We start from the raw sequence: 19,234 nt of genomic DNA, 5'->3' as shown, positions 1-19,234 counted from the left end.
CCAGGTCGTAGCCTGGGTCACACTGGTAGGTAATGCGAGCGCCCCGCACCAGGGCAGTATGGGACGTGGTCTTCCAGCCATTCTGGATCTCCGGCAGGTCCGGACACGAGTCGTTACGGGAGACCTCTGTGGAGACACACAAACAAACATTTAGAGATGCTTATTGTGATTTACATAAATTCATTCTCACACAGATGTATTTCTGCAGGCATGTCGTTCTACATTTCTGGTGAAAGAAGTGTATACAAGTGCGGGTGTGTACAGTGTACATATAGAATGATCGAGTGTGCATATTCTAATGCGATTGCATGTTTGTGTTTCCTCGTGTGAACGTGGAGAGCATTCCAAATAATTGCGTGTGTGTGTGTGTTTATCCGCACGCACACGGGGCAAGTGGGACGGTGAGACAAATAGGATGTGATTGAATAAGGGCAGAGAGAGAGAGAGAGAGAGAGAGAGAGAGAGAGAGAGAGCGAAAGAGAGCGAAAGAGAGCGAAAGAGAGCGAAAGAGAGCGAAAGAGAGAGAGAGAGGAGGGTAAAGCGGAGGAAGAGAAAAGGGAGAGGAGACAGAAAGACGGAGTCTGGGACATTACACTGTCTCTCTCATTTCCTCAGCCTCCTCTTCATCTCTCTAGCTCTGTCTCTCTTTCACTGACTCTCCGTTTCAACTCGGCTGCCGACTAGGCATATATCCGAGTCGTCTATTCCTCCAATATTGGCTCCCGTCTCTTATCAATTCATTTTGTTACTTCTCCTTCCCTCCCTCTCTGCTTCTCTTCTCCACCCCCCCTCTCTTACCCATGTAGTTGATGATGAAGCCCTCTCCCTTGCCGAAGACGAGGCCGGCGGGGTCGGAGTGGAAGGTCACGGTGAGGTCAGGGGTCGTGGACTGTATCTTGAAGGGTCCGGGTCCGCCCACGTACTGGCCCAGGATATGGGTGGTGACTTCATCACCGTCCAGGATGGTCAACATGTCACTGTCACTCAGGTTCAGACTGAAGTGGGGGGGGGGAGAGAGAGAGAGATAAAGGGAGAGAGTGCATAGTTGATTCAATCTCTAGTTATTGAATCACACATTTTTCTAATGGTAATTTTGCCCTGTGTAATTGGCCGTTGCTTTGGCAATAAGTAGCCTACTTTTGTCATGCCCATAAACATTGTGAATTTAAATTGGACTCATCCAACACATCCCAAATCACATGATATGAGTGTAAATGGTATCAGCACCATATGGCAAACTCCGTGCAATGGCGACCCGTCATTCATGTTTTTAATCCCACCTGTTTAAACAACAATAAAAGAGTTGCCCTGTTTTGCATGTCATTCTGGCATTCATTCGTGTCACATGTCATTTCAGCAAACAACGTAAAAAACAACAACTTGAGTTAATCAAAAGCAGCATACAAACTTGGCCTCTTTCTTTGAGTAAGGCAGCGCCAAGATGCAGCAGATTCAGCCTAGCTCAGTGCTGTCTGTAGTGGAGGGGCAGCCAGCGAGATCACAGAGGCATTGTCTATCTCTAGCTGAGCCGTGATTGGCTCAGGGTTCTGTCGGTTCCATTTTTCTGTGCTCCGGTTAACTTAACAAATAAGGAACACTCAAAAGGTTCCCTTATAAACCACAACCATGTTCATCAAAACACAGCCGTAGACAGAAGAGCAAACATCACAGTTCCGCCCTGTTGGAAAAGTCCAAGTTGCTTTTATCCTGCTCGTAGTCAACCCCCTGTGATGTCACTGCATACGTCGTCACCTGCTACTCCTCAGACCAAGCCCATGCATACACAGCTATACAAACTTGCAAGAGATACAATAGTTCCAGTGTTTTCTAAGGCCTCGGCAGGAAATGTCCACTCACCCAAGTTGATTTATAGAGGTATGTCTGACTATCGTCTTATCTCTTCTACTCCCCTGCAGGGCTCTTTGTTTATCTTTGAAATGCTTTCTCACAGACCCCCATTTCTTTATAAGAGGCAGAGACTGTGGAACAATTCTAAAACCTCGCAATGAATATATACCTGTATATTGTTAATCTGTAGTCTAGGACCCTATAAATGTAGAGGAGGAGGCGTCCCACAGTCCCTCCCCTTCTATTAATACAACCTATTATAATCAATTATTATAATACATCAAACATTTGGTGCAGCCCCTATGACCCCATCAGTTCTGTCACTCACGGGGACACCACATCACCGCAGAATCTGCGGGAGAGCTAGGACGATCAAGCCCCCCTGCAGCCCTACCATAGATTTACAGTAGAAGTGCCTGTCCAAGAAGGCTCAAGGTCATTGGCCACAGACAAAAATGACGTCAAATCACGCTATAAACTCATCAAAAAAAGAAACGGCCTCTCACTGTCAACTGCGTTTATTTACAGCAAACTTAACGTGTAAATATTTGTATGAACATAACAAGATTCAACAACAGAGACATAAGTTCCACAGTGTGACTAACAGAAATAGAATAATGTGTCCCTGAACAAAGGGAGGGGGGGGGTCAAAATCAAAAGTAACAGTCAGTATCTGGTGTGGCCACCAGCTGCATTAAGTACTGCAGTGCATCTCCTCCTCATGGACTACACCAGATTTGCCAGTTCTTGCTGTGAGATGTTACCCCACTCTTCCACCAAGGCACCTGCAAGTTCCCGGACATTTATGGGGGGAATGGCCCTAGCCCTCACCCTTCGATCCAACAAGTCCCAGACATGCTCAATGGGATTGAGATCCGGGCTATTTGCTGGCCATGGCAGAACACTGACATTCCTGTCTTGCAGGAAATGAACGAGCAGTATGGCTGGTGGCATTGTCATGCTGGAGGGTCATGTCAGGATGAGCCTGCAGGAAGGGCAACACATGAGGGAGGAGGATGTCTTCCCTGTAATGCACAGTGTTAAGATTGCCTGCAATGACGACAAGCTCAGTCCGATGATGCTGTGACACACCGCCCCAGACCATGATGGACCCTCCACCTCCAAATCGATCCCGCTCCAGAGTACAGGCCTCGGTGTAACGCTCATTCCTTCGACGATAAACGCGATTCTGACCATCCCCCCTGGTGAGACAAAACCGCGACTTGTCAAAGAAGAGCACTTTTTTGCCAGTCCTGTCTGGTCCAGCAACGGTGGGTTTGTGCCCATGGTTGATGTTGTTGCCAGTGATGTCTGGTGAAGACCTGCCTTACAAAGGCTTACAAGCTCAGTCCAGCCTCTCTCAGCCTATTGCGGACAGTCTGAGCACTGATGGAGGGATTGTGCATTCCTGGTGTAACTCGGGCAGTTGTTGTTGCCATCCTGTACCTGTCCCGCAGGTGTGATGTTCGGATGTACCGATCCTGTGCAGGTGTTGTTCACATGTGGTCTGCCACTGCGAGGACGTGGTCTGCCACTGTCCGTCCTGTCTCCCTGTAGTGCTGTCTCAGGCGTCTCACAGTACGGACATTGCAATTTATTGCCCTGGCCACATCTGCAGTCCTCATGCCTCCTCCCTGGGCATCTTTCTTTTGGTGTTTGTCAGAGTCAGTAGAAAGGTCTCTTTAGTGTCCTAAGTTTTCATGACTGTGACCTTAATTCCCTAAAATCTGTAAGCTGTTAGTGTCTTAACGACCGTTCCACAGGTGCATGTTCATTAATTGTTTATGGTTCATTGACCAAGCATAGGAAACCGTGTTTAAACCCTTTACAACGAAGATCTGTGAAGTAATTTTGATTTGTACGAATTATCTTTGAAAGACAGGGTCCTGAACAAGGGACGCTTCTTTTTTTTGCAGAGTTTCTCTCTCGTAGCTTTGATTGGACATCATGCTTTCAAAATCTTGGCTGGCTTGCAAGATAAGCAGTCATCATGAATCACATCGACAATCTACTGGCAATGCTTTTCAGGCCTTGTCATATGAAGATGGCTCATCGCCCATTGGACATAAGCATTTAAAACAAATCAAGTCGGAAATGATAAATTCAACAATGTATCAGGTATGAAGGTAAGACCCAGACCACGTCGAGTAATCAATAGTTTAATGTTCCAACAGGGGCAGGCAATAGACAGGTCAAGGCAGGCAGGGGTCAGTAAACCAGAGGTGGGGCAAAGGTACAGGTCGACAGGCAGGCTCAGGGGCAGGCAGAGTGGTCAGGCAGGTGGGCTCGGAGTCAGGACAGGCAAGGGTCAAAACCAGGAGGGCGAGAAAGGAGAAACTGGAAAAAGCAGGCGCTGAGACACAAAACGCTGGTTGGCTTGAACAAACAAGACAAACTGTCAACAGACAGACAGAGAACACAGGTATAAATACACTGGGGTTAATGGGGAAGATGGGCGACACCTGGAGGGGGGTGGAGACAATCACAAAGACAGGTGAAACAGATCAGGGTGTGACACAATGAGTGGTTTGGAATGAAGCAGTGGCTAACTGTGAGCGTCGCAAGGCAATCACTATTTTGCTTCCCCTGCCTGCTATTCGGTGGAGTGGGTGTGTGGTCCAAGTCTGGGTTTAACTTTTTACTGCAGTGCACCAAATCAGGGTCATACAGTGTTTATTGGTAGTCTTAAACAAATCTACTTTGAAACAAAAGTATACACCTCACACAAATGGTTATGGGCTTCAACAAATATTTTGAGTTCATATACAGTACCAGTCAGTACCGGTGCAAAGCTGTCATCAAGGCAAAGGGTGGCTACTTTGAAGAATCTCATATAAAATATACTTTGATTTGTTTAACACTTTTTTGGTTACTACATGATTCCATATGTGTTATTTCATAGTTTTGATGTCTTCACTATTATTCTACACTGTAGGGAAAGAAAGAAAATCCCTGGAATGAGAAGGTGCATCCAAACCTTTGACTGGTACTAAACATAAATAAAAATATAAGATGTATTTACAACAGTCCATCCATGAGGTCACCGGGTCATTTGACTGCGGATTTAAAACATCTGCCTGAAAGGGTCTCAAAACAGGAGAATTGTGCATCACATGTAGACCAACGCTGTTAAACGTAGAGTACTGGGGAAATCAAACGTTGTGACTCAGCCAGACAAAGCATATAGGACAGCCATGACCTTCACAACCGACAAAACGGAAGAGAATAGGTACGTGCTCGCCCGAATTATAGCGCTTGCATATTGGGTGGCTAAACGAATAGGCATATAGGCTACGTCCATCTCAGCCCGCTCATGCCGAAATGGCGGCTTGTCTCTTATCCACTCAACTCTCCCTTATGCCATAGTTTGTACATCTCAATTGTTATATTGCTTACGGTATATAGGTCTCTCTCATTAGTATCTTATTAATAATTTTAGGCAATGTTAGAATGATGTCTTTAGTTGTTTTGCTTACTTTGCGTATTATAAATAGCTCATGTGCTTTTCTCCAAAAGGAGGGGATACTATATAATGTTGTTGGGTCTGTAACAGTGGCGGTTCTAGACCATTTCAACTCGGGGGGGGGGGGGGGGGGGGGGCAGTTGTACTGTTAGAGGGACCAGTTACATTAGACGTTATTGTTGTCATATCGTTTTCTTCACTGCATTGAAGGCATTAGCAGGCAAAATACCATGTTCATAATCATCACCGTTGCCACTGTCTAATAACAGATGGAAGTAAAGAACAATAGCAAAAAATGTGTTATGTAAAAATGATTTCACACCCCCCCCAGAACCGTTAGTGGTCTGTAACCATGTTTACCAGTGACAGTCTCTTCACATTTAAACATTTGTATTCAACAAAAAGTTCAGTAATAGACCCATGTGATTCCAGTTCACATTGCCCCGTCTGTGCGTCAGTATAATGTCTATAAGTGGATCATTGTGATTGTGTTTCCCTTCATTTTCAGACCACATAACCGTTGAATCCGCCCCCCCCCCCGCTTTCTTTCTCTGGGGTGACTTCATTAAGAGTAAAGTTGAGGCCTCAACATCTTGCTGAACTTATCTGTACTGACGTCTAACCTGGATTTCTGTCGCTGTCCATTTGGAGAGTGCTGAACGAAGGCCCGTCGCAGTGTGATGTTGTTCCCCTAGACTATGCACCGAGTTGCACATAAGGACCAATTCAAATAGGCCAGGTCAAGAGGGGATGTTAATCATTTGATCAAAATAATAATAATTCAGTGTGTTTTAAAAAAGATAATTACAGCTGCATAGCAAATGTTAGTTTTTGGTGTCAAACACTTTTTCATATCTATATTGTACTGACACGTGATTGTAAAAGTTTTGGATATTTTGGTTTGGCCCATTGCGGGTTATCTGTATTTCCGTACCCCCTTATTGTTCTCTTTTGCCTGACCTTCAGCTAGCGAGGTGCCTGAGAGCTGTGACTGCACCAAGGGTTAACGTAATGTGTGTTGTCTCTTCGTGTGCAGGTGCCTGAGAGCTGTGACTGCACCAAGGGTTAACATAATGTGTGTTGTCTCTTCGTGTGCAGGTGCCTGAGAGCTGTGACTGCGCCAAGGGTTAACATAATGTGTGTTGTCTCTTCGTGTGCAGGTGCCTGAGAGCTGTGACCGTGCCAAGGGTTAACATAATGTGTGTTGTCTCTTCGTGTGCAGGTGCCTGAGAGCTGTGACCGTGCCAAGGGTTAACATAATGTGTGTTGTCTCTTCGTGTGCAGGTGCCTGAGAGCTGTGACTGCACCAAGGGTTAACATAATGTGTGTTGTCTCTTCGTGTGCAGGTGCCTGAGAGCTAGGACTGCGCCAAGGGTTAACATAATGTGTGTTGTCTCTTCGTGTGCAGGTGCCTGAGAGCTAGGACTGCGCCAAGGGTTAACATAATGTGTGTTGTCTCTTCGTGTGCAGGTGCCTGAGAGCTAGGACTGCACCAAGGGTTAACATAATGTGTGTTGTCTCTTCGTGTGCAGGTGCCTGAGAGCTAGGACTGCACCAAGGGTTAACATAATGTGTGTTGTCTCTTCGTGTGCAGGTGCCTGAGAGCTAGGACTGCACCAAGGGTTAACATAATGTGTGTTGTCTCTTCGTGTGCAGGTGCCTGAGAGCTAGGACTGCACCAAGGGTTAACATAATGTGTGTTGTCTCTTCGTGTGCAGGTGGCTGAGAGCTGTGACCGCACCAAGGGTTAACATAATGTGTGTTGTCTCTTCGTGTGCAGGTGCCTGAGAGCTGTGACTGCACCAAGGGTTAACATAATGTGTGTTGTCTCTTCGTGTGCAGGTGCCTGAGAGCTGTGACTGCACCAAGGGTTAACATAATGTGTGTTGTCTCTTCGTGTGCAGGTGCCTGAGAGCTGTGACTGCACCAAGGGTTAACATAATGTGTGTTGTCTCTTCGTGTGCAGGTGCCTGAGGGCTGTGACTGCACCAAGGGTTAACATAATGTGTGTTGTCTCTTCGTGTGCAGGTGCCTGAGAGCTGTGACTGCACCAAGGGTTAACATAATGTGTGTTGTCTCTTCGTGTGCAGGTGCCTGAGAGCTGTGACTGCACCAAGGGTTAACATAATGTGTGTTGTTGTCTCTTCGTGTGCAGGTGTCTGAGAGCTGTGACTGCACCAAGGGTTAACATAATGTGTGTTGTCTCTTCGTGTGCAGGTGCCTGAGAGCTGTGACCGCACCAAGGGTTAACATAATGTGTGTTGTCTCTTCGTGTGCAGGTGCCTGAGAGCTGTGACTGCACCAAGGGTTAACATAATGTGTGTTGTCTCTTCGTGTGCAGGTGCCTGAGAGCTGTGACTGCACCAAGGGTTAACATAATGTGTGTTGTCTCTTCATGTGCAGGTGCCTGAGAGCTGTGACCGCACCAAGGGTTAACATAATGTGTGTTGTCTCTTCGTGTGCAGGTGCCTGAGAGCTGTGACTGCACCAAGGGTTAACATAATGTGTGTTGTCTCTTCGTGTGCAGGTGCCTGAGAGCTGTGACTGCACCAAGGGTTAACATAATGTGTGTTGTCTCTTCGTGTGCAGGTGCCTGAGAGCTGTGACTGCACCAAGGGTTAACATAATGTGTGTTGTCTCTTCGTGTGCAGGTGCCTGAGAGCTGTGACCGCACCAAGGGTTAACATAATGTGTGTTGTCTCTTCGTGTGCAGGTGCCTGAGAGCTGTGACTGCACCAAGGGTTAACATAATGTGTGTTGTCTCTTCGTGTGCAGGTGCCTGAGAGCTGTGACTGCGCCAAGGGTTAACATAATGTGTGTTGTCTCTTCGTGTGCAGGTGCCTGAGAGCTGTGACCGCGCCAAGGGTTAACATAATGTGTGTTGTCTCTTCATGTGCAGGTGCCTGAGAGCTGTGACTGCACCAAGGGTTAACATAATGTGTGTTGTCTCTTCGTGTGCAGGTGCCTGAGAGCTAGGACTGCACCAAGGGTTAACATAATGTGTGTTGTCTCTTCGTGTGCAGGTGCCTGAGAGCTAGGACTGCACCAAGGGTTAACATAATGTGTGTTGTCTCTTCGTGTGCAGGTGCCTGAGAGCTAGGACTGCACCAAGGGTTAACATAATGTGTGTTGTCTCTTCGTGTGCAGGTGCCTGAGAGCTAGGACTGCACCAAGGGTTAACATAATGTGTGTTGTCTCTTCGTGTGCAGGTGCCTGAGAGCTAGGACTGCACCAAGGGTTAACATAATGTGTGTTGTCTCTTCGTGTGCAGGTGCCTGAGAGCTGTGACCGCACCAAGGGTTAACATAATGTGTGTTGTCTCTTCGTGTGCAGGTGCCTGAGAGCTGTGACCGCACCAAGGGTTAACATAACGTGTGTTGTCTCTTCGTGTGCAGGTGCCTGAGAGCTGTGACTGCACCAAGGGTTAACATAATGTGTGTTGTCTCTTCGTGTGCAGGTGCCTGAGAGCTGTGACTGCACCAAGGGTTAACATAATGTGTGTTGTCTCTTCGTGTGCAGGTGCCTGAGAGCTGTGACTGCACCAAGGGTTAACATAATGTGTGTTGTCTCTTCGTGTGCAGGTGCCTGAGAGCTGTGACTGCACCAAGGGTTAACATAATGTGTGTTGTCTCTTCGTGTGCAGGTGCCTGAGAGCTGTGACTGCACCAAGGGTTAACATAATGTGTGTTGTCTCTTCGTGTGCAGGTGCCTGAGAGCTGTGACTGCACCAAGGGTTAACATAATGTGTGTTGTTGTCTCTTCGTGTGCAGGTGTCTGAGAGCTGTGACTGCACCAAGGGTTAACATAATGTGTGTTGTCTCTTCGTGTGCAGGTGCCTGAGAGCTGTGACTGCACCAAGGGTTAACATAATGTGTGTTGTTGTCTCTTCGTGTGCAGGTGTCTGAGAGCTGTGACTGCACCAAGGGTTAACATAATGTGTGTTGTCTCTTCGTGTGCAGGTGCCTGAGAGCTGTGACCGCACCAAGGGTTAACATAATGTGTGTTGTCTCTTCGTGTGCAGGTGCCTGAGAGCTAGGACTGCACCAAGGGTTAACATAATGTGTGTTGTCTCTTCATGTGCAGGTGCCTGAGAGCTGTGACCGCACCAAGGGTTAACATAATGTGTGTTGTCTCTTCGTGTGCAGGTGCCTGAGAGCTGTGACTGCACCAAGGGTTAACATAATGTGTGTTGTCTCTTCGTGTGCAGGTGCCTGAGAGCTGTGACTGCACCAAGGGTTAACATAATGTGTGTTGTCTCTTCGTGTGCAGGTGCCTGAGAGCTGTGACTGCACCAAGAGTTAACATAATGTGTGTTGTCTCTTCGTGTGCAGGTGCCTGAGAGCTGTGACCGCACCAAGGGTTAACATAATGTGTGTTGTCTCTTCGTGTGCAGGTGTCTGAGAGCTGTGACTGCACCAAGGGTTAACATAATGTGTGTTGTCTCTTCGTGTGCAGGTGCCTGAGAGCTGTGACTGCACCAAGGGTTAACATAATGTGTGTTGTCTCTTCGTGTGCAGGTGCCTGAGAGCTGTGACCGCACCAAGGGTTAACATAATGTGTGTTGTCTCTTCGTGTGCAGGTGCCTGAGAGCTGTGACCGCACCAAGGGTTAACATAATGTGTGTTGTCTCTTCGTGTGCAGGTGTCTGAGAGCTGTGACTGCACCAAGGGTTAACATAATGTGTGTTGTCTCTTCGTGTGCAGGTGCCTGAGAGCTGTGACTGCACCAAGGGTTAACATAATGTGTGTTGTCTCTTCGTGTGCAGGTGCCTGAGAGCTGTGACCGCACCAAGGGTTAACATAATGTGTGTTGTCTCTTCGTGTGCAGGTGCCTGAGAGCTGTGACTGCGCCAAGGGTTAACATAATGTGTGTTGTCTCTTCGTGTAAAGTCCGCTGTTTCAGCTGTTTTGTTTTTCTTCAAAAGGCAGTAAATGAGGCTGAATGAACAGTTTCGCTGCCAGACGAGTCTCCGCTAATAGCTAGGTGTAGCAGGTGGTAAGGATTCACGGTGCTGAAAAGAAAGCTCAGCCGCCGGGACAGCTTTATGTCGGCCCTGACATTTAATGTACTATTGAGTAATAGGTTGTGGCTTCACCGGTTTCACAGTTTGCCCCACCAAGATTGTCATGCAAAAAAAAAAAATGGCCACTGACTCAGTGTGAGGTAAAGGGGTGACGTTGTCAGAGACTAAACACTGGATGAGTCAGATGGAATGCTGGGGGCTTGATGACATCAGAGGCTAGGTGATGAGTAACATCTGGCTACTTTGACAACCTATTACCATCAGAAATCTGACAGGTGTGTGTATGTATGTGTGTGTGGCAGATTGTATGTGGCAGGCAGGTAGCCTAGTGGTTGTAGAGGCGAACCAGTGACCGGAGGGTTGCCAGTTCAAATCCCAGGTCCCGACCAGAAAAATCTGGCGGGACATATCAAATCCTAGATGCCATTGCCTGCCGTTATGCACTTAAACCCCCCCCCCCCCCACACACACACACAACAACAGCGCCCAGTGTGGCAGCCCCCTAAACCTCACCAAAACGTGTGCTTATTAGACATGGACATAGAGATTTCCCATCCGACCCGATATGCATAAATATATATTTAGAGAGAGAGAGAGAGAGAGACCCGTTCTGAATGGATCCGAGGACAACTAGACCCATTCCGCATAGACCTGGTTGGATCCGGACCCGGTCCGAGTGAGGGAAGCAGCAGAAAAGTACATTTTGAAGTGACTTTATTAACCAGAGCAGATAAAGTGTGAGGGAGAGGAGGTAGAGAGAAGTGACGGACGCTCTAGCAGGGGCCGTGCTGTGTGTTTAGGCTACTGTGAGTGTGAGCGAGTGACACGGGAACAGGGAGGAGGGAGGAGGGAGGAAGAGATGACAGTTAGCCTACAAAACAACAACAACTCCATTCAGAATATGAAGTAGCAGCCTACCTTTTGGCTCCTGGTCATTGTAGCTTCTCCTTTAACTTTTCATACCATCATTTTAATTCCATCCTCCCATTGATTAGATATTTCCTCACTTTTGCCCAACCCGGAGGCTCTATCACTGTAGCCCATTGCCGCTTTGATGACTTCTGATTGGCTGACAACAACAAAAAGCTATTATGCGCCACTCTCACGAAAAGCAAGAGCAGCAGTATAAAATGATCCAATATATCTCTCTTCTGCAGCAGTCGCGTTCGGATCTGTATGGATCCTTCCGGACGAGTCATTTAAAATGACACATAGGCCTTCCCCGATACCCGTGGCGATCATATCAGATCCAACCCAGACCCGTGACATTACTTAGAATTCTGGGTCACGGTATTCGGGTACAGCTGGATCCGTGAAGACCTCTAGTGTGTCTTTTGGAGGGGTTAAAAGGCACGTTTTGGTTGGAACTAATCTTAATGTGTGTGTGTGTGTGTGTGTGTGTGTGTGTGTGTGTGTGTGTGTGTGTGTGTGTGTGTGTGTGTGTGTGTGTGTGAGTGTGTGTGTGTGAGTGTTTGTGTGTGAGTGTGTGTGTGTGTGTGTGTATATATATATCTCACAGCTGTACGTCGAGCAGCACGCATTTGTCCTCCCCTACATGGATCCTCCAGCTGCAGTCCTCTCCCTCTCCGTACCACTCTGGCCAGTTGGGAGACAGGATCACACCCCCAGGACCTGCTAGGTCTCCCCCACACAGGGCTGGAGACGGAGGGAGAGGAGCGAGTGAGAGGGGGGGAGATATCCCAATTTAAAAAGAAAAAAGGAACTGTACATTTTCACATTAAACTCTGTTGTCAAATTGTATCATTAAAGATAAACGCCTCACAGCTTGATATCAGAACTCTCTCAATGTGAAAGAAAATAGCACCATAGGATTTTCAGAAGTCTACATAGACACACACACACACACACCTTTGCAGAGTGGTTCCGTGTCGTTCCAGTAGGGGTCTCTGGCGTTGATACACTCTATGACTGGCGGTCCCTGCTCCAGAGAGTGACCAGTATCACAGCTGAACTGCACCACAGCGCCAACACCGTAGGCCTGGTCAGTGGTGCTGAAGTTACCATTCTGCAGGTAGGGCTCATAACAATGGCCACGCTTAAACGCTGCAGAGAGAGAGAGAGAGAGAGAAACGGGAGAGCAGAGAGGAGGTTAGACAGAAAGGTTGGAGAATATGATGAAATGTTTCATCTGGTTTGTGTGCTCTTACCCTCATAGCGGATGTTGAAGCCTGTATTATGGTTAGGTTGGTCAGTGATGAACTGTACCCTGACTGCTGGACCCTCACTGATCACCCCTTCAAACGGTATTGGACCACCCCGCCCCGAGTCAAACAGCACCACAGACCCAGCGTCCAGACCGCTCCATAACACAAGTCTGGGGGGAGAAATTTCATTGGAACACTTTATGGGTCCCAGATTGTTGGGATATGCAGACCTATAAACAACTTGAAGATTTGATCCATTTCCAAAGTTGATTACAGCACAATTATAATTTACACATTCAAAGCTCAAACACATTCCCTCTCTCTCTCACCTTTCAGTGGGTCCAAGGGCCAGTCTCTCCAGGTGCAGGTGTAGTCTCTGTGCTGTGGGGGCCTCCATGGACCAGGAGCAGGAACGGTCCTGGGTGGCATCGGGTCCCAGGCGGGGAGAGGGAGACAGGACCCTCCCTACTGTAGCGTTCTTCACTGAGCCCCCACATAGTGCTATGGAGGGAGAGAGGTGATGATTATATGCGTGTGTGTGTGTGTGTGTTTGTGTATCCCCAGCTCTGCAGCTGGGCATGTTGTTGCTCCAGACAGCGGAATGCATTGAGATGTGTGTGTGTGAATATGTATGTGTGTGTCCCTGCATCTGCATGTGTCTCTCCCTCTCCTCCCTACCTCTACAGCTGGGCTCCTTGCTGCTCCAGACAGGCAGAGATGCATTGAGGCAGGTGAGAGCCACTGCCCCCTGCAGGTGGTATCCCATATGGCAGTGGAAGCGGGCAGTGCCCCCTGGCAGCAGGTCCAGCACTGACACCTCCCCAAAATGAGGCCTCCTCGGCAGGGCACAGCTCAGACGGAATACTGTCAGGGGGAGAGGGGCAGGGAGGGGGGGGAGAATGAGAGAGGGAGAGACAGAGATTTCCATTCTGTCATTCTCTCCCATCATATGTTATGCTATTCTGTTCCACAGTTGGCTTCCTGTTCTAATTTGATCTGAGATGACTGGACAGGCCAGAATAAAGATAAAGGAGAGGACAAGGCAGAATAATAGATAATGGAGAGGACAGGCCAGAATAATAGATAATGGAGAGGACAGGCCAGAATAATAGATATTGGAGAGGACAGGCCAGAATAATAGATAATGGAGAGGACAGGATAATAGATATGGTTTTCATGCCACGTTGACTTCATCTATCCAGAGACGCAGGAGGAAGCGAGGCACCTCACTCCCTAATTTCTTCTGGTTACATTACAGTCAACGAACTAAGCTATTGCATTGGCATCTATGGGAGAACTACCCTGCTAAGCAGACCGGAACTGACCATTTCTTTTTCAATGGTAAACGAGTGAACTATCTTAATTTATCCACCATCTTTGTCCAGCCCTGTCACATTTGAACTGACACAGAGGTTGCGGTTCATACTCATAAAAGACACACCCTCGTCCACTTACCCTCCTCGCCTTATGCCCTTGGGGGAATCCTGGAGGAAGGTCCAAATGATTAGCCATGCAAGGGAAGTTTGCAACGCAAGACCCTCAGCCCTCGTTTTTAGTCGAGTTGGCGAGTGAACAATAATGTTCACGTCGGATGTAGAAAGTGTGCTACTAATGCACATGACGGCACCAACACGTCTCATAAAATGTAAATGTGTGTTGTTTGGTTATCTTTTGGAAATTGTAGAAATAAAACATGTTCCAGCTAGGCAGGCTAAAGTTAGTTAGCTAATTAATTTTCTACCGATCATACAGTAGGCGTAAATGAATAATTATATATTTAATGTGGTGGTGTGGGGGTGGTGTGGGGGCTGTGTGGGGGCTGTGCTTTGGCAAAGTGGGTGGGGTTATATCCTTCCTGTTTGGCCCTGTCCGGGGGTGTCCTCGGATGGGGCCACAGTGTCTCCTGACCCCTCCTGTCTCAGCCTCCAGTATTTATGCTGCAGTAGTTTATGTGTCGGGGGGCTGGGGTCAGTTTGTTATATCTGGAGTACTTCTCCTGTCCTATTCGGTGTCCTGTGTGAATCTAAGTGTGCGTTCTCTAATTCTCTCCTTCTCTCTTTCTTTCTCTCTCTCGGAGGACCTGAGCCCTAGGACCATGCCCCTGACATGATGACTCCTTGCTGTCCCCAGTCCACCTGGCCATGCTGCTGTTCCAGTTTCAACTGACCTGAGCCCTAGGACCATGCCCCAGGACTACCTGACATGATGACTCCTTGCTGTCCCCAGTCCACCTGGCCATGCTGCTGCTCCAGTTTCAACTTCTACCTGACTGTGCTGCTGCTCCAGTTTCAACTGTTCTGCCTTATTATTATTCGACCATGCTGGTCATTTATGAACATTTGAACATCTTGGCCATGTTCTGTTATAATCTCTACCCGGCACAGCCAGAAGAGGACTGGCCACCCCACATAGCCTGGTTCCTCTCTAGGTTTCTTCCTAGGTATTGGCCTTTCTAGGGAGTTTTTCCTAGCCACCGTGCTTCTACACCTGCATTGCTTGCTGTTTGGGGTTTTAGGCTGGGTTTCTGTACAGCACTTTGAGATATCAGCTGATGTACGAAGGGCTATATAAATACATTTGATTTGATTTGATTTGATGTAAGTAGACATGCACTCATAATTGACTGTAGCGCATATAAAGCACCCACAAGCTACTGGTGTCTGAAAACACAATCAACGCGGGATGAAGGAGTGACGAATTTCCAGCCAAGGGTGGTCCATTTAAAATTCATTCCTTCCTCCCTCGCTCTGCAAGTACATACTCGTCAGACGTCATGATACGTCATCAGATGTGTCCACTTAATTTGAGGGCTGAGGGGATAGGGTGTGTCTTTTAAGTGTTCTCTCTGACTGCAGTCGGAGAGTTCACAGGGGTGAGATGAGATAGGGAGACATTACAGATGACACATACAAACACAAACAACCACACAATCATGTGCACACACATCTACACTATCAACGGGCTGAGATGAGATGAACCAATGAATCAGAGTTCCAATCAGCTAATTGATATGACACATCCAGTCAAAGTGCTAATTGATTACAAAACAATATTAAGTGGGGAGGCAATTAACAGATCAGGTAGACAGAGAATCAACAGCACCTGAGGACTTAATGAAGGCTTTGATTTCAAAACATGAAAGAGTGTGTGTGTGTGTGTGTGTGTGTGTGTGTGTGTGTGTGTGTGTGTTTGTGTGTGTGCATGCATGTACTCACTCTGGTAGTGCAGCTGGAACATGCCCATGCCCCCCTCAGGCAAGGAGCGGTAGTATACTGAGATGGTATTGGTCGGACTGCGGATCACCTGACCCTCCACCAGAAGCGTGTGATTGGCCAGAACTAGCAAGGCCCCACCCTCATCCACCCCTCTGATTGACAGCTGCTCTCCCTCTGACAGATTCACACTCTTCACCTGAGAGATAGAGAGAGACAGAGGGAGAGAAGGAGAGAGGGAGAGAGAGTGAAAGAGAGGGGGGGGTGGAGAAAGATGGTGTGAGAGAGTTTAACATCTCATGAACCAAGATTGCTACGATACAGAAATATTATATGTGCAGCATGACTGCAAAAAAAGAGGACCTGGAACAGCCCCAGTGTTGTGTGGAGGACAGGGTGCTGTTCCAGCAGACACCACTAGGGGTCAGAGTGAGATCACCACAGAGTCAACTATTGCAACACAGATCGGTGTGTGTGCCACAGGAGGTTGGTGGTACTTTAATTGGGGAGGACTTGCTCGTGGTAAAGGCTGGAGCGGAATTGGTGGAATGGTATCAAATACACTACTCAAAAAAATAAAGGGAACACTAAAATATCACATCCTTGATCTGAATGAATGAAATATTCTTATTAAATACTTTTTTCTTTACATAGTTGAATGTGCTGACAACAAAATCACAGAAACATAATCAATGGAAATCAAATGTATCAACCCATGGAGGTCTGGATTTGGAGTCACACTCAAAATTAAAGTGGAAAACCACACTACAGGCTGATCCAACTTTGATGTAATGTCCTTAAAACAAGTCAAAATTAGGCTCAGTAGTGTGTGTGGCCTCCACGTGCCTGTATGACCTCCCTACAACGCCTGGGCATGCTCCTGATGAGGTGGCGGATGGTCTCCTGAGGGATCTCCTCCCAGACCTCCTCCAACACCTGGACAGTCTGTGGTGCAACGTGGCGTTGGTGGATGGAGCGAGACATGATGTCCCAGATGTGCTCAATTGGATTCAGGTCTGGGGAACGGGCGGGCCAGTCCATAGCATCAATGCCTTCCTCTTGCAGGAACTGCTGACACACTCCAGCCACATGAGGTATAGCAATGTCTTGCATTAGGAGGAACCCAAGGCCAACCACACCAGCATATGGTCTCACAAGGGGTCTGAGGATCTCATCTCGGTACCTAATGGCAGTCAGGCTACCTCTGGCGAGCACATGGAGGGCCCCCAAAGAAATGCCACCCCACACCATGACTGACCCACCGCCAAACCGGTCATGCTGGAGGATGTTACAGGCAGCAGAACATTCTCCACGGCGTCTCCAGACTCTGTCACGTCTGTCACATGTGCTCAGTGTGAACCTGCTTTCATCTGTGAAGAGCACAGGGCGCCAGTGGCGAATTTGCCAATCTTGGTGTTCTCTGGCAAATGACAAACGTCCTGCACGGTGTTGGGCTGTAACAGTGTTGGGCCCCCACTGCACGGTGTTGGGCCCCCACCTGTGGACGTCGGGCCATCATCCACCCTCATGGAATCTGTTTCTGATCGTTTGAGCAGACACATGCACATTTGTGGCTTGCTGGAGGTCATTTTGTAGGGCTCTGGCAGTGCTCCTCCTGCTCCTCCTTGCACAAAGGCGGAGGTAGTTGTCCTGCTGCTGGGTTGTTGCCCTCCTACGGCCTCCTCCACGTCTCCTGATGTACTGGCCTGTCTCCTGGTAGCGCCTCCATGCTCTGGACACTACACTGACAGACACAGCAAACCTTCTTGCCACATCTCGCATTGATGTGCCATCCTGGATGAGCTGCACTACCTTAGCCACTTGTGTGGGTTGTAGACTCCGTCTCATGCTACCACTAGAGTGAAAGCACCGCCAGCATTCAAAAGTGACCAAAACATCAGCCAGGAAGCATAGGAACTGAGAAGTGGTCTGTGGTCCCCACCTGCAGAACCACTCCTTTATTGGGGGTGTCTTGCTAAATGCCTATAATTTCCACCTGTTGTCTATTCCATTTGCACAACAGCATGTGAAATTTGTCAATCAGTGTTGCTTCCTAAGTGGACAGTTTGATTTCACAGAAGTGTGATTGACTTGGAGTTACATTGTGTTGTTTAAGTGTTCCCTTAATTTTTTTGAGCAGTGTACATCAAACACATGGTTTCTATGTGTTTGATGCCATTCCACTTACTCCGTTCCGGCCATTATTATGAGCCGCCCTCCCCTCAGCAGCCTCCACTGGTGTGTGTGTGTGTGTGTGTGTGTGTGTGTGTGTGTGTGTGTGTGTGTGTGTGTGTGTGGATGCGTTTGTGAATTATTGTTGCACGGGTTGACTCCTAACCCGAAGTCCCCGCGGTTATATCTGCGGGGCGGGTGGGTTTAGGGTCATGAAATACTGGGTGGATGAAGGGTGGGTGGAAGGGTGAAGGCCGGGGGGGGTTGAATAAAGAGAAAACAATATCTGAAATGCCTTACAGAAAAAGTTACCGTCGATCGACTCGGGCAAAAAGGACAATGTTGGAGTTGAATTTAATAAGAGAAAAGCTGCGGAGAGTTGAAAATAAAGATAAAATTGAAAATTCATGTTTAGGAAAGAATTGGTGAAAGAGGATGATAGCGGTGCCGCTGTGTTGTGTGTGACGATTGTGAGGCGCTTTACAAATTCAACAGTCACAAGACAGGGACTTCAAATAGGCCTGTGGCACGTCAAGGGGACTGTAGCCTGATGTTCAGATGGGTTACATGGAAACTGAAATCTGAACTCTGAAAGTAGGTCTGTAACCTCTCACACCTCCATCAGACCGACAGTATATTGGTACACCAGAAGCGTTGGACGTGTCGAAGGTATGTACCAAGTTGTATGCGGAGAATTGACAGAAATACCCACAATTTTTTGGTTGTTGCACACATATCCACTAAAATGTTGGATTACATAATGAAAAAAGTTTACCTGCAGAATTTACAATTACAAATGTACAACTTTGCAAATACACTGTCGGTCTGATTGAGGTATTACTATAAATTCCAGCAGAATGATACATTTCATGCAGTGAAATTATACTCCAAATGTAGGCAACATTTTTACTCGGGAGCAGGAGTGGAGAAATGGGATTTCTTTCATCCTTGAGAGAATGTGAATGTGCAGTTTTTATCAGCGTCATAAAATCTGATAGCATTTCAAACACATCAAATATGGATCCAAGCCCAACTGAAATCTTATCAGAAACATGTTGGGTCGTTGACAACTTTCTATTTCCGTACAACCGGTCAAACTGATATCATTTGGACATTTTGCACAGAAAATCTTTTCCGTCTTTTTTTGTTATTGTATTTTATCCCCGGTCCCTAAACTTATTTCCTCCTTGAAAAAAAAGTAGAGATGACAGAGAAAAATGTACCCATGTCAACTATATTGAAGCATTCATTCTCGATTTATGACATTATTCTGGTAAGTATTTATTTAGTCTTTTAGGGCAACATACAATGACAGCAGAGAAGTTTAATGTATCAAATTCTAGAAAAGTTG

The 19,234-nt window shown here is 47.4% G+C and overlaps 1 protein-coding gene across 2 annotated transcripts in view; it reads right to left on the bottom strand.

Moving 5' to 3' along the window:
• Positions 1–19,234, bottom strand: part of LOC109880113 (seizure 6-like protein) — a 57,146-nt gene that overhangs the window by 7,269 nt on the left and 30,643 nt on the right. For both annotated transcript variants that reach the window (XM_031808921.1, XM_031808922.1), the window contains exons 4-11: positions 15,715–15,910; positions 13,178–13,363; positions 12,829–13,000; positions 12,503–12,669; positions 12,204–12,398; positions 11,852–11,990; positions 799–995; positions 1–126 (exon numbers count right to left, since the gene is read on the bottom strand). The exon at positions 1–126 is cut by the window's left edge and continues 69 nt beyond it. In XM_031808921.1, the coding sequence (XP_031664781.1) occupies positions 1–126; positions 799–995; positions 11,852–11,990; positions 12,204–12,398; positions 12,503–12,669; positions 12,829–13,000; positions 13,178–13,363; positions 15,715–15,910 (1,378 nt within the window). The remainder of the gene's footprint in view (positions 127–798; positions 996–11,851; positions 11,991–12,203; positions 12,399–12,502; positions 12,670–12,828; positions 13,001–13,177; positions 13,364–15,714; positions 15,911–19,234) is intronic.

Source organism: Oncorhynchus kisutch, linkage group LG29, assembly GCF_002021735.2.
Source record: "Oncorhynchus kisutch isolate 150728-3 linkage group LG29, Okis_V2, whole genome shotgun sequence".
Classification (NCBI taxonomy): Eukaryota; Metazoa; Chordata; class Actinopteri; order Salmoniformes; family Salmonidae; genus Oncorhynchus; species Oncorhynchus kisutch.
The sequence above is the reverse complement of the archived record's forward strand: the minus strand, read 5'-3'. Positions and strand labels throughout refer to the sequence as shown.